Source organism: Bombus impatiens, unplaced genomic scaffold (genome assembly GCF_000188095.3).
Source record: "Bombus impatiens unplaced genomic scaffold, BIMP_2.2 scf_0146, whole genome shotgun sequence".
Classification (NCBI taxonomy): Eukaryota; Metazoa; Arthropoda; class Insecta; order Hymenoptera; family Apidae; genus Bombus; species Bombus impatiens.
This window is the reverse complement of record NT_176565.1, coordinates 1045865-1058772: the sequence shown is the minus strand read 5'-3', so window position 1 is coordinate 1058772 and position 12908 is coordinate 1045865. Positions and strand designations below refer to the sequence as shown.

Sequence of the window (12908 nt, the reverse complement as noted above, 5' to 3'; positions counted from 1 at the left end):
GAATGACAAAGGAAACGGCAGGTCCGTAGAAAATATTGCTTATATCGTTACCGATAGATAATCATCGACAGATTGTCGTCAATAGCATGAAGGTTTTAATTAAAAGCGGTGACAAAGTTTTGATAATATAGAAGCTATGTCGGAAGGAAACTTAATAATGGTATGGAATTTGCCGATCCAGCAAATTTTACACTTCTTTGCGATGAAGGGAAAAAGCGCGAGGAAAACAGAAGAAAAGGAAGAGATGACGAAGGAAAATCAGAAAGGGGGAAGAAGCGGTGGAAGAAGGAAAAGGAAGAGGAAAAGGAAAAAGCGGGTAGTGGGGTAGGGTTGCGAATTAAGGGTTGGTGACGAGAGCAGCGTGTGCGCGTAGGGTTGAAGAGAGAGGAATAGGCCGCCGGGCAGCCCCCTCCAACGTTGCTCCCTCCCCGACCTAACACGAACGTGCGAGCTTCGGGATTCGAGGCGGTGTGGAAACTCGGACGGACAGGCAGTCGCTCGCCGTTCGTTCAACAACGTGGCTCGAAAGTGCTGCCTCGGCGATTCAGATAAGCGACCAAGACCAAGAGGAAGACGACGAGGACGATCACGGCGACAGCGATGCCACCCCTCGTCGTTCGATCTTGGCCAACGTGGTTCGCCTTGGTTTCTCAGGGCCAACGATAAAAGATGACACTTCGATTGCGATCGTTGATCCCAGACACGGAGGAATCCACAGGTACCTCAGCGGTATTCTCCTTCGTCGTGATCTATTACGACCAACAACTACGCCCGTCGATATTCCAATTGTTCTCGTCGTGAACCATTCAGTTTCCTCAGTGAACCTGATAATCGAATCGATCGTTCTTTGACGCGTGTGAATACCAAGAGTGCGTTTGTGAGAGAATCTACTCGATTTGTTTAGTTTGATGTTTCGCGATTGACTAGTTCGAGCGGATATAGAGCGTGAGAGAAAAAGAATCGCAATGATAGTAAAAAGTGCGAAGTGTGTCGAGATGTCGATACGATCGAATGACGCGGCTGATGGCAAAGAAGAGTATCTGGTAATTGCCGTCGATTGTGCGTGGTCAAATGGAAATCACGCCGAGTGTTCATGGATCCCGTTTGACCAAAGGATTCTCTGCAATCAGCATTAGAGGGTTGAATTTCCTGTTGGGAAATTTAACGATCGGTTGGTCGAGGGTCGACTGGTCCAGCAGATTGTTGCCGATTAAAGCAATGTCTTGTATCGTCGTTTAAACCAATAGAGATCGCTTAATCGGCAGATCGAAGCCGAGAAGGACCAATAAAAGAAGACCGACGGGAAGTTCGATGAAAAGGATTTTTCTACCGTACACGAATTCGCATTGCGGGAAACGTAATAAACCAAGGCAGTACAATGCCGCCGCTTTAGATCGAATATAAAGCCGTGCGACGTTTTTGATCCCGTTGCAAAATATTGAATCGATCTACCAGCGGTAGGTGAATGGCGGAGCTTAGTACGACTATCGTGTATTCTATGGTGCCGAGGATCATCCCCCTGATATATACATACAGACAGAGAGGCACACTCGATACATGGATCTTGCGCAGAATATGGGGAAGACACGAGGCGAACTTGGCGATGAACGCGTGACAGCACGAGGAAATTCTCCAACGAATCGACGTCGCATCCAGATCAAGCTTTGAACCACTGGATTTTTGCCTGTTGAACAACACCGCGTGTTTATTTGACACGGCCACGCAGTATATCGCTGTGTTCGGCAAGGACGTTTATTACTCCTGACCATGACGATACTATGTTTGCGTTAGTCGATCGACTCGTTAGAAATTCAAAGAGAACAGACTGGCATGGATGAACGTTGCTGAGACGACGCAAAAGTGACACAGGTGTGATCAATGGTAAGTAACGGTTTAATCGCCGCTAAATTTTCTCCTACTTAAGATTCTCTTGACCGAGAAATGCCTGAACGTGTAGGTCAAGGGTGTAGGTACGAGCAATTTGAATTGCTAAGTGGATCTTAGTCGTTATTAATTAAAACGCGATTTGACGGCGAGCGAAGAAAGGAAACTTGTTTCGGGGGGTGAAAGATGGTCGAATTAAAGGAATTATAAATAAGAGATGACAGCGAAGAGGAAAGTAAGTACATGCGGCGATATGCGCGCGGAATATGAAACGGAAATATGTGTGTCATTTTATTCGGTGCATTAAGAGCACGCGCGAAATTTTGTGTAGAAGGTATTCGTTGTATTTCAGTCCTTATAAAGCGTAAGTATTCGCGATAAACGAACCAGCGAAATTAATGTTCGCGTAATATTAATCCGATTAAACTAATTTCATGCAGGCACAATTTCAACGAGCGGCAGGATGCACTTTCAGATTATCACGCGTTCTATTTCTTTCATACAGTTTTGAAAATTATGGAACAGCGAAGACGTTATTAAACTTGCTTAAAGTCGAACTCGAACGTGATAGTAGTTTCTACTATAATTGTCCCGTCGTCAACGCTATTCTTATACTCAGATGGAGAGGTAAAGTTAGATAATACGAGTAAAGTAAGAGACATTTGTAATCTCGCGGATTAAAAACGTTTTAAATTAGCGCATATTTTGGAATATTTCGAGGAATAGGATTAACCGCAAGAATAACGGCTATCGAATTTTGTGCTGCTCTTTATTACGATCCATTCTACTGCCAGCCTTAATGCGTGCTTTTACTACTTAGCACGATAAGGATATCATTATATCCTAATAATCTTTCCAAGTATTTCAAGAATGTGCTGCTTCGGCTATGGACATATCAATTAGATTAATATCCTTGAACTATACGAGGAGCTACAAGCCGTAAATGCACCACGGCAGGCAAAGACGTGATTAGTTTATTTTTGCTACAATTGCACAAAATAACACATACATTACCTGGTGCAGTCTACATTTCACGTAATCACGCATTTTTAATATCTCAGGAAATTATTGTCTCATTAAACGCATCGCACTTTTTATTTCTCGAATATTTAATACGAATACGAACACTCTCAATATTTCCTACGTTTCTTACATTTAAGTAATTGCGAATCTCAAATTGGGACGAGAAACGAACATCCCGATGTCAGTGGAATTTCTTGTCAATCGTATATAATTAATTATACTATCATTTCGCTAATTAATCTAAGTCAAGATTACCACGACGTAGGCATCATTTTTTCCTTATGCATCGTACAGTTGTGCCTTTCTCTCGCAGTTGTAGGTAAGCTGCAAGAACAATCAATCTTAAACGTCACGATTTCATTTCTTGCAAGACAGAAACCTTCGCTATCCGGAATGAATTGCGTATTATATTTTCGTTGGAAACGGTTCCTTCCCCTCGCTAGTGGATTACCTTTGCGCAATTGTCTATGCATCTGCAATTTTATAAAATTCGTGGAAATAGCGTTGAGATTAATGTCCGAAATATTTCTCCTACATAAAACGAAACGTAATATACCCGCGGAACGTATTTGAGAATGGCGTTTTGGTAAATTATCCAAAATTGTAGAATTGCTCCTCTTGCTTTCTTAAACCATATATAACGAGGTAGACGATTTTTCGTACGAATTTGTTCACTTGAATAACACAGCTATTCCATATAGCTTTTGTTCGAACGAGGGGGCGAAGCATAAAATTCTGTTTTATGTCGTGAGTATTCGTCATATTATTGTTTGTGGCGTGACCTCATAATTCTGGCTTGTCTCTCAAATTTTACACTTGTTTGCTTTCGTTGATTTTTTAATTTGTATAATACACGCGACGTTCTACCAATCACGTAAAAAAAAAATTGTCACGTTTAACGTAAATGGAAACGATGAAGCGTGAAATGAACAATCGAATATTTAGCCGAGACTGAAGTTCTACGCGCCCGCAGATATTTTTGAAGACGCGAATTTCTCAAATACGGCAATTGTTATTAAGCAAGAAGTGTCAGAGACTTAATACTGTACAGATTTAAAAAAGTCTGCAGAATTTTTGTAGTCCAAGATATATGTAAATTACACGAACGCGCTCGGCTACATCGATGAATGTCCCTTCTTAAAAGTTTTTATTTGCGACCGTGTTATGTTTTTTCATTCTAGTATACATCTTCGTAAACAAGTTGTTTTCCTTTCTATTTCTATCATCTTTGTCATGCCATTTTATACATTTACTTTTGATACAATTTTCACGTGAACTGGGTTGCTTCAATCGCAATATTATCAAAAGCCTTGGATATAATCAGACTTTATATGTGTACGAATATTTTCATTTTAATCGGAAAGAATTGTGATGCATGGTGTAGTTCTTCGCATCATACGATACAAATTAATGCTTTAAAACGTGTTAACGTTTTATGGGTGTGTTAAATAATCCTTTCGTTGGTGAATTTTTGAATACCATTGTACGATATAGTCGGCCGACCGACCATATCGCAATATTATATTTAACCATTGTCTGTGCAAGTTTACTTCGTTATATAGAATAAATTGGAACTAAATTGGAGTGCTCCTAATTTCTGTACAATTAAAGAGTAATGTATATAATTGCATAGCGAATTCAAAGAAAAACAGTAAAAGACAATGGAAAAGGGAGGAGACAAGAGGGAAATGACACAGTTACCATTGAGAACAAAATTCAAGTTAGTACATATATTTCACTCAGAATTATAACGTTGCTTTGCATATTTACATATTCAAATATCACCGTGTCGTTAGCGACCCGATGAAAGAGCATCATCTGAAGAAATTGCATATTATTTTGCCGCAATTAATTATAAGGATTATAACAGCCCCCTATGACGATCTGAATGAAGCCAATTTTTTGTCAGGCACTGTTCTTGGCAATTTGTGATGATATACTGTGTACTTACTTCTATCTCTGTTGATTAAAAACACGGAATACGATATACGGTAGTGACATTTCCTATAAAATTTCGCATAAAGTTTTGCATAAAACTTCGCATCGTGGTACTCGTTTTAATCGACATCATTATTTTCCTGACATTTAGCACCAACGTCTGGAATAGCAACATTCTCCGTGGTATATTTTTCTTTCAGAATGGAGAGACACACGAGTAAGCATCCGACACGTAAGTTTAAGGGACGCGTGTCCAGAATAGAAAGCGTGCTTAAGTAGAAAAGGAAGAAAATACATGCAGACATATTCCTTTTGAGCGATTTACAGTTCAAAATATAACGACTGCCGATACACTTGACTCGGCTTGCTTAGTGTATGTAGAACAGGGAAATGGTAGGCCCTAAGAGATAAGGAGATGATTTCTGCCCTTAAGAGGGTCCTTCGAGTTCCCTTGGCTGCCTGCTTCGAGCGGTTCGAGAGGATCTCTCCTCTTTCCCTCTTTCACGCCGTTCACGTCGAAAGGCAAGAGAAACACTATAATGTCTGTCCATCTGTCAATCCACCCCTCCTACGTGCGTGCTTTCGATTCCTTCTACCCCGTAAGAGACAACCGTTCCTCTGCAAAAACTAAGCCAGGCCAACCGCTTGAGAGAAGTCCTGAGTTTTCTTTTAATTTTGAGATTGCGTCGCGACATTCGTTACGAACGGACAAGCTCTATCTGATTCATAGATCTTTCGTCCTCTTTTTAAGAGAAAAGAAAAAGATAGACAGACTTGCTCAAACATAGTTCGCGTAATTTGGTGCTAACAATAAAAGAATAGAAATACATTTCCTTTTTCGCGTTGCAAATTTAGACGTTCAAAGAATCACAGGCATAAATATGTTTACACTTGTGAGACTACGTGAAGCCACGTTCGACCGAACGGAACGAAAAATCTAAAACACAAATTGCACGTTTCTAGCTGTTTCGTTAAGCAGATGAAAATCTCTCGTTACTTTCGCAGCCATCTGACCTGTATTAATATTTAATCTGTTATTCAGTTCCAAGGAAGTCCTTCGAAATTCATTATATCGCGGTAGTTACCGTCTACGGTTTTAATTTAATTAAATTTCCTTAATCCTTCTTCCGCCTTTATTTCCGTGGCGTTCGTGTAACGCGTTTTACCGCGGAAGTAAAACTAAGGTACAAACTCGAGCGAAAATAGATTGAATTATCTAACACGCGACTACGACACCGAGCATTACGCTTTTATTTTACAATGTAAGGATAGGTGTAAAACGTAAGGCAAGGGAAGAAGTCGTACTGACCGTGGTTCTTCTTTCTATTACAGAGATTCTCGACGAGGGATTTCAATGATACGCCGCTAAGGTTGGGGCGATTGTGGTGATTGGTGAGAGGATAGTCCAGACGCAGCACCTCGTTTCTTGCGTGCACGGACGATCGAGAATGTTATCGCACAAGGAACGCCGCACATCACCAACGTAAGGGAAACGAAAAGCTTAGCCGTGAACACTTAGATAACGGTCACGAGGATGCCAGACAAAATTAAAGAACCGACGCGTTTCAAAATCTCGTGATCAACATCGTCGTCCAGTATTCACGAGTAGAGAAATTTGAAATGGGGACGAACACGAACGATCAGCCTCTGGTTAAGTCCATCGTGAGCAATCTGTCGTTAGACCATACGCAACGACTAACCGATTTGTTTTCCGGTAACGCAACCAAGGACGCAGTCACCATACACGACGAAACCGTCTTAAACGACGTTTTCTCAAGAAGCGAGAAAGATGCGTCAACCAGTGGCATCGAGTTAAGTTGGTTCAATGATTCGACAACGATAGGTACAACGCCTTCCGGTTCCTTGTTCAGTGTGTCATCGTCGTTCTTTTCCTCGGTATCACCGTCGTCGCCTAGCTCCGACAATTACACCGGCATATCGGACCTGTTCGTCTTCGAAGACTTAAACGATTACATCAATCGATTGAATTACAGCGCTTTCGTTAATTTGACGGCCTATTACGATGGAGGGGCTAACCTGAACCTGAACGGAAGCGTGAACTGCACGTCGTCGATAGTCGCGGGCACCGCAGCTGGTGTCGTTAGAGCCGGTGAGTGCGGGCCGACAGCAGACGTCGATGAAAAGACGAATGCCAACAGCTGGTGGGCTCTGATCCTGGTGATCGTGCCTTGTTTAACGCTATTCGGCAACGTATTGGTTATCCTCGCTGTAGTTCGAGAAAGAGCTTTGCAGACGGTCACGAATTATTTCATCGTGAGCCTGGCCGTCGCTGACCTGCTCGTTGCTGTGCTCGTCATGCCCTTTGCTGTCTACGTTTTGGTGAGTCTGCTTTCTCTTCCACGTATTACAATGGCTTTTAAAACGGATGGCGACGGATTAAAAGAATTCATTAAATTACGCTTCGCACCTTACCCTTTATCTCGATAAAAATAATTATCCTGTCGGCTATTATTCCGATGTGCTAGAAGTGGATGTTAATTCGAAATATAAACTTTTTAGAAATTCGCTCAGACTTTAGTTCCGGCGTATAAAAGACAACGATGCCTTTTTCACTGATTCGTTTGCAAGTGCATCGTGACATTTATGACTGCCAAATCGGTATGTTCCTCGTATCGTCGGTCCGGTTGTTTTGCCATCGCATTTGCGCGATGTTTATAACCTGATTTAATTAAAGCAATTCATTGGAAATCAGTTAGCATTCCTATTATTGTATCGGGAAACTGAATTTTCATAGATCTATATTTATCGAACAAACGATGATTTTGTTCGAATGTCGATGGTTCCGCAGTTCGGATACGTATACCAATCAAATGAAATAGGATTAGTTAATTAAAGCAATTTGAGTAATTCTTCAAGTGACAGCTCCTGAATTCCGTGATAGCGATGACCTACTTCCGTTCGAAATGCTCCTACCGTGTCATAGTGCGGATGTCAAACGAGCGCTGCCAGCGAAAGCATTCTTTTATGCGTGCAGTATTTATTTAACTGCCGTTTTATTTACGTTCTGGAATAAATTTCAATCTTACGCGAAATAAATTTCTGACGGATTTATCTTGTTTCATTACATTTTAGGACGATTTAGAACCTATGTACATTTTACGATCCCATTTGTTCTTATTAATTTAAAGGATAAAACTGTCTGGCGTCAAGGTATTATAATTTCATTTTGCACCATTAAATGCGCAAAATTTATGTTGCCCTGAATAATTACCGTAACGAATATGTTTTTATCTTAACACGCAAAGCTAATTGCAGAAAATTTACGTCCCTTCGATGAGAGACTTTTCTATATTTCTGCAACTCGATAAGCAATATTCCACGATATCTGTAGAAGATGATAATTTTACGAGAGTCGAGGTGTAGGTAGGTTCTGAACCGATCTTCAGAACGAATATTAATTACGAATTGCATAGGGCTTGTAAAAATGCTATTGATTTATTAAAGTTGAATTTTCGGTCGAAAATCGTCAATATTCCATTATCCTCGCATTAACCGAACGTTCATCGTGTCGAATCGTTCGGAATAGATCCTGGGGAAATTTGAATATATTTTTGCCCAAAGTTACGTGTAATTATTATAATATCTTCGTCAACAAGACGCGTATTTGCGATCGGTAATTTAATTAATTGTACAACATTGTACGTATAATCAAGGATTGTTCCATAATTGCAACGCGGAATTTTCGTATTTACGAGTTATTACGTGATTCGCTGTTTTATATTCGCCTCTCTAATCAGCACGCTACGCAATAGGAATAATTCAGAATGATTTTGCGTCTGATATTTGAGTTCTTACTAATCTGACAAAATTTTTCTGTGTTCTATAAAGTGCGTGATAGTTTGAAATATTTTGGCACGAGATTATGTCGCGTAAACACGATAGAAGCCATCCTTTTTACGCACAAAGTATACGTGGATCAAAGTGGCACTCGTACACGCGACATTCACGTCCGTTTGTACTAATGAACATTTCACAAAAGTAACACTGTTTAAGTTTAATTTATAGGGGAACGTGAGTGATTTATTCCACGCGGCTGACATGAAACCTAATGACCAGTAAAGATGTACCTTTTGGAATATGCATGAGGGTGCCGGAATTCGATGGCACGTCAAAGAAATAACGAAATTAAATGTCGCGTTTGCAGGAAATGAAAGTATCACAAGCTAATTACGGATAAAATGATTCCCGCAAGGTTCTAAGGCATGCAAATTGAACGAGTTCGAGAATGGAAAACGTAAGATTTTATCACCGAATTAACTTCTAGGAAATTTCCAATAATCTGATAAAGTTCAGTTGGTATTAAGCAATTACGTTGGCCATCCGAACAGATTTTGATATCCTACAAAAAATCTATAATCGTTTATCGTCGCACGAACGAAGAATTTAAGATTCGTTCTTGTAGTCTTCGTCGTTCTATCTTTATCGTTTCTTCTATAATTTTTTTCACGTCGAACTGACCAATACAGTGAGCGGCATGTTCCAACCTCTATCGGGTTGACCGAGACGTCCCGGGCTGGATATTAACACGGTGCAGCGTACTAAAATCCCTCGTCGACCGCTTAAATGATCGTTCGCGAGTTTCACATTAAACAGTTTAGCGACGCGTGTGTGCGCACCTATAATGCGTCGCAACGATAATGTCGCGACTCGAGTGTCGTGCTACGATCGAAGCACTTTAATCGGTTGCCAGCGCGAACTCGCGTTCTACGATTCGCAGTTTCGCGAAACGTCGTGAAACTGTGCCGTTTGTCAGCCTGCGTTCGTGATATGCAATCTTATCAAATACTGGCTTTCAATTTGAAGAAAAGAAAATAATATAGCAGGCCAATGAACGAAAAACTACATGTTTAATCATATCGTGGAGATCTTTCTCGGGAGGGAGAGATTAATAATATCCACTTAATTCCGTTTCGGTTTTAAGAAGAGCTTTGAAGTAGGTATTCTCGAAGGAATACCTGGACAGAATATTCTTCTTCGTAACTTAACGCTGATTGGTAATTCGCTTTTATCGGCTCTCTGGTAGTTCCAAGCTTTTATGGTTACTTGGATTATGAGCTTCAGAAAATTTTGAAGTCTTTGCTGTGACGTTATACGGGCTATCGCTTGTTTCTTTAGCGAGGAAATTTTAATTCCTTTTTCAATTTTCTCGACACAATTCGCTTCTGACAACAAGAAGATCAAGAATGAAGTGTAAATAAAGAAAAATGCACGTTATTTCGTGTAATTTTCTTTATTTCCTTTTTCTATGTTATCATACGTATAATCGTTCGCATCGGTGTAGTTTCTCATCTAAATTGCTCGTTTATTAGAATTTCAATTTCTATTCCTCGTTATGCCATACAATCTTTGTTATCATGGCCGTAGTCTGCCGAGCGTTTCGTTGTAACGAAATGATTACCAGAAGAATAGGCCAACTACGAGGAAAGCTTGATACATTTACCACGCTGACTTTGATAGATCTGTCTTTTATTTCTGGAAATGTAGCTTCGCCGTTACATTTTAGTGCACTCTGTGTGCTGAACGCACATATTACCTTGTAACGACAAGCCAAGCCGTGGTTTGCAGTCACGTCGGTATGCCACGCGAGATTTCCGGTTCACGCAAAAGTTATTCTGTTATTATTGCACTTTTCTGGACACGGCAGAAACAGCTGTGTAGTTTGCTCCAGTATCTCCGCTACTACTTTCTACAGCTGCTGTCACCGTAAATCTTTTCGCGAATTTATGTAGGTCAACAATCGTTTACTATCACCAGTATATTTATAGTCGCGTTTCGTTTCTGCGAATCGCATGAGAGACGCAGCCGTTCGAAACGACATCGGTTATAATTGAAGTCTAAATTAATCAATCCATTTTACGACGTTCCCGTACATTCACTTCTTCTAATTGATGCATCATTACTTGCGCGATAGTATCGATATTCCAATAATTTATAAGGTGGAGGGTGTCTTTGTGATCCTTCCGTGTATGCGTATGACACTTTTCGAATCTGTTCGTAGTACTTCCGTAATTTCTTTTCTTCGATGATCTCTCTATTGCTCTTTCTCCGTTAGTGTCTGACGTTTCAGCGTAATGTGGAAACCGCGTGCCCTATCACGTGCACAGACGAAATTGAGCATCCTTGACCAATTATTGGAATTATGGTAAAATGTCCGCGTACAAAGAACAGCCGGATTCGGTGGAACGAAAAATTGTGAATGATGGTCAGAAAATTGGAAAGGATAAGGGCATATGAAAGGCGTAAAAGAGAAGGACAGAGCTAAAAAGGTGGAACAGTCGGTATTAGGTTCTGTCGAGTGGGTGCTGGCGTGACCACGAGCAATTTCGATCCGTTTTCCTTCGCCTGCCTCCATAATCCCTCGATTCGTAGGTAGCCTCACCACTCAACCGGTTTACGAAGTGGAATAACACGGTGGATCGCCAGCTGGGACAAGGTCTATGTTAATAACACAGATCGCTTCATCGCATGCATGCTTATTACTTGGTCGATTCAACCCAGTTTTGATTCGAGCTGTGTACACAGAGGTTAAACCATTCGTTGTCCCGCTAATATGAATATTAATGTTCATGCCGAAGGAACCGACCACTTTTCTTCTGGGAATAGAACACGGAATCGTTTGGCCTTGCCGGCTCGTCTAAACACGAGTTATCTCTTTCGAACGATCCCTCTCTACAAGCAACATATCTCTACAACGTTTCTTTCCTTCCCCTTGCGTCAACATGGCGCCTGAATTTCAAAGTGATTCATTCTGATTGTTTTCGGCGCCAATATTATTCGCGTCTCCACATATGATTGCAAACGTTCGAAAGGGAAACCTAACAGAAGTATAATAAAAGCAACCGTTTCGATGGTTTTATAAACAAGATGAAAAAGATAAATGGTCCGGTAGATGTACGCTCGCCTAGTCAGTTTCATTTGTACGGTTGATCGCCCTTCACGAAGTTAACAGCTAAACGATGAAAAAAGGCTCAATTCGAATGCTATTGTCCTAGATATCGTCTTTCTCGTCATTTCGAGATTGATCGTGGCGAAACACGTGCAACACAAGCACGTCAAGCGATACAAAATTTCACAGGGTGAATAGAGATGTTCGGTGGAACGTCAACGCGCGTCATGCGTCAAGGTCGAGTAGCTACGTAAAATGAAAAAAAAAAGCTGTTGGAGTACCGGGGATTTCGTTAGAGTTTGGCATGTAAAAATTTGAGGTAACGAAATTCATGGCACGAATGTACTGCAGTTATTGTTATTTTTCGGCGAATGTTCAAGCATGAAACTAGTCACGGTAGAAAATTGCTTCGCACAGATCAAACGTATCGAGTATCAGAGATTTTAGAAAAATACTCTCTGATTTTTATTCACGTGCACAGGGAATCAACGAATTAAACACAAGCCGTGAACGATCGTAATAAATTACGAGACACGTTTATAAACGTATGGTACGATAAATTCTTGATAGAGCGCAATTTATATTTGTCGAAAGTTTTATGAAATACGTTGACATTTAACGCATCTTTGCGAGACAGATTCGTGATATTCCATGTAATCACTGTAATTTCGAAACACACGCGGCTCCTTCATAATTTTCAACTACCTTTATTCTATTCCTTCGTTCCGGTATAATGGTTTCCGCTGAAAGCAGATCTCGTACAAGAATGAGACAAATGTGACGCGAGCGCGCACCAGCGCATATAACAGTTGATCATATTGTGTTGTTGAGCGTAATGTAACGTATTTCGTCTTCCTTAAGATAGTTTGTTTAAGCGCTAAGCACTCGATCTCTTGGGCTAAATATAGCTGTGAAGCGAAAGGTAAGCGATGCGAACTTCAAAGCCGTTTTCACTCGAACCTCGTCATGCTTATCTCCTAAATCAAACACAAATACTATGGAATATAATTAGCGAAGAATAAAATCTTCCTTTTTGTTTCCATTCTTCCGAGTTAATCAATCTTAGCCAACTTTTAATGCAAAACGGTTACAAGAAATTATTGATCGTGAAGCGCGCACAATTTAGCGGGGCGCATGATAAGAACGCACGGGTAAG

At 40.7% G+C, this 12908-nt stretch overlaps 1 protein-coding gene across 3 annotated transcripts in view; it reads left to right on the top strand.

Annotated features, from left to right (window-relative positions):
- Positions 1-457: 457 nt before the first annotated feature.
- Positions 458-12908, top strand: part of LOC100740284 (dopamine D2-like receptor) — a 96462-nt gene continuing 84011 nt past the window's right edge. For 2 of the 3 annotated variants that reach the window (XM_024365702.2, XM_012382214.3), the window contains exons 1-2: positions 459-1881; positions 6178-7185. In XM_024365702.2, coding sequence (XP_024221470.1) covers positions 6466-7185 — 720 coding nt within the window. In that variant the 5' untranslated portion in view covers positions 459-1881; positions 6178-6465. Of the gene's footprint in view, positions 1882-6177; positions 7186-12908 lie in introns of all 3 variants that reach the window. The other variant, XM_024365701.2, reaches the window with a different exon arrangement.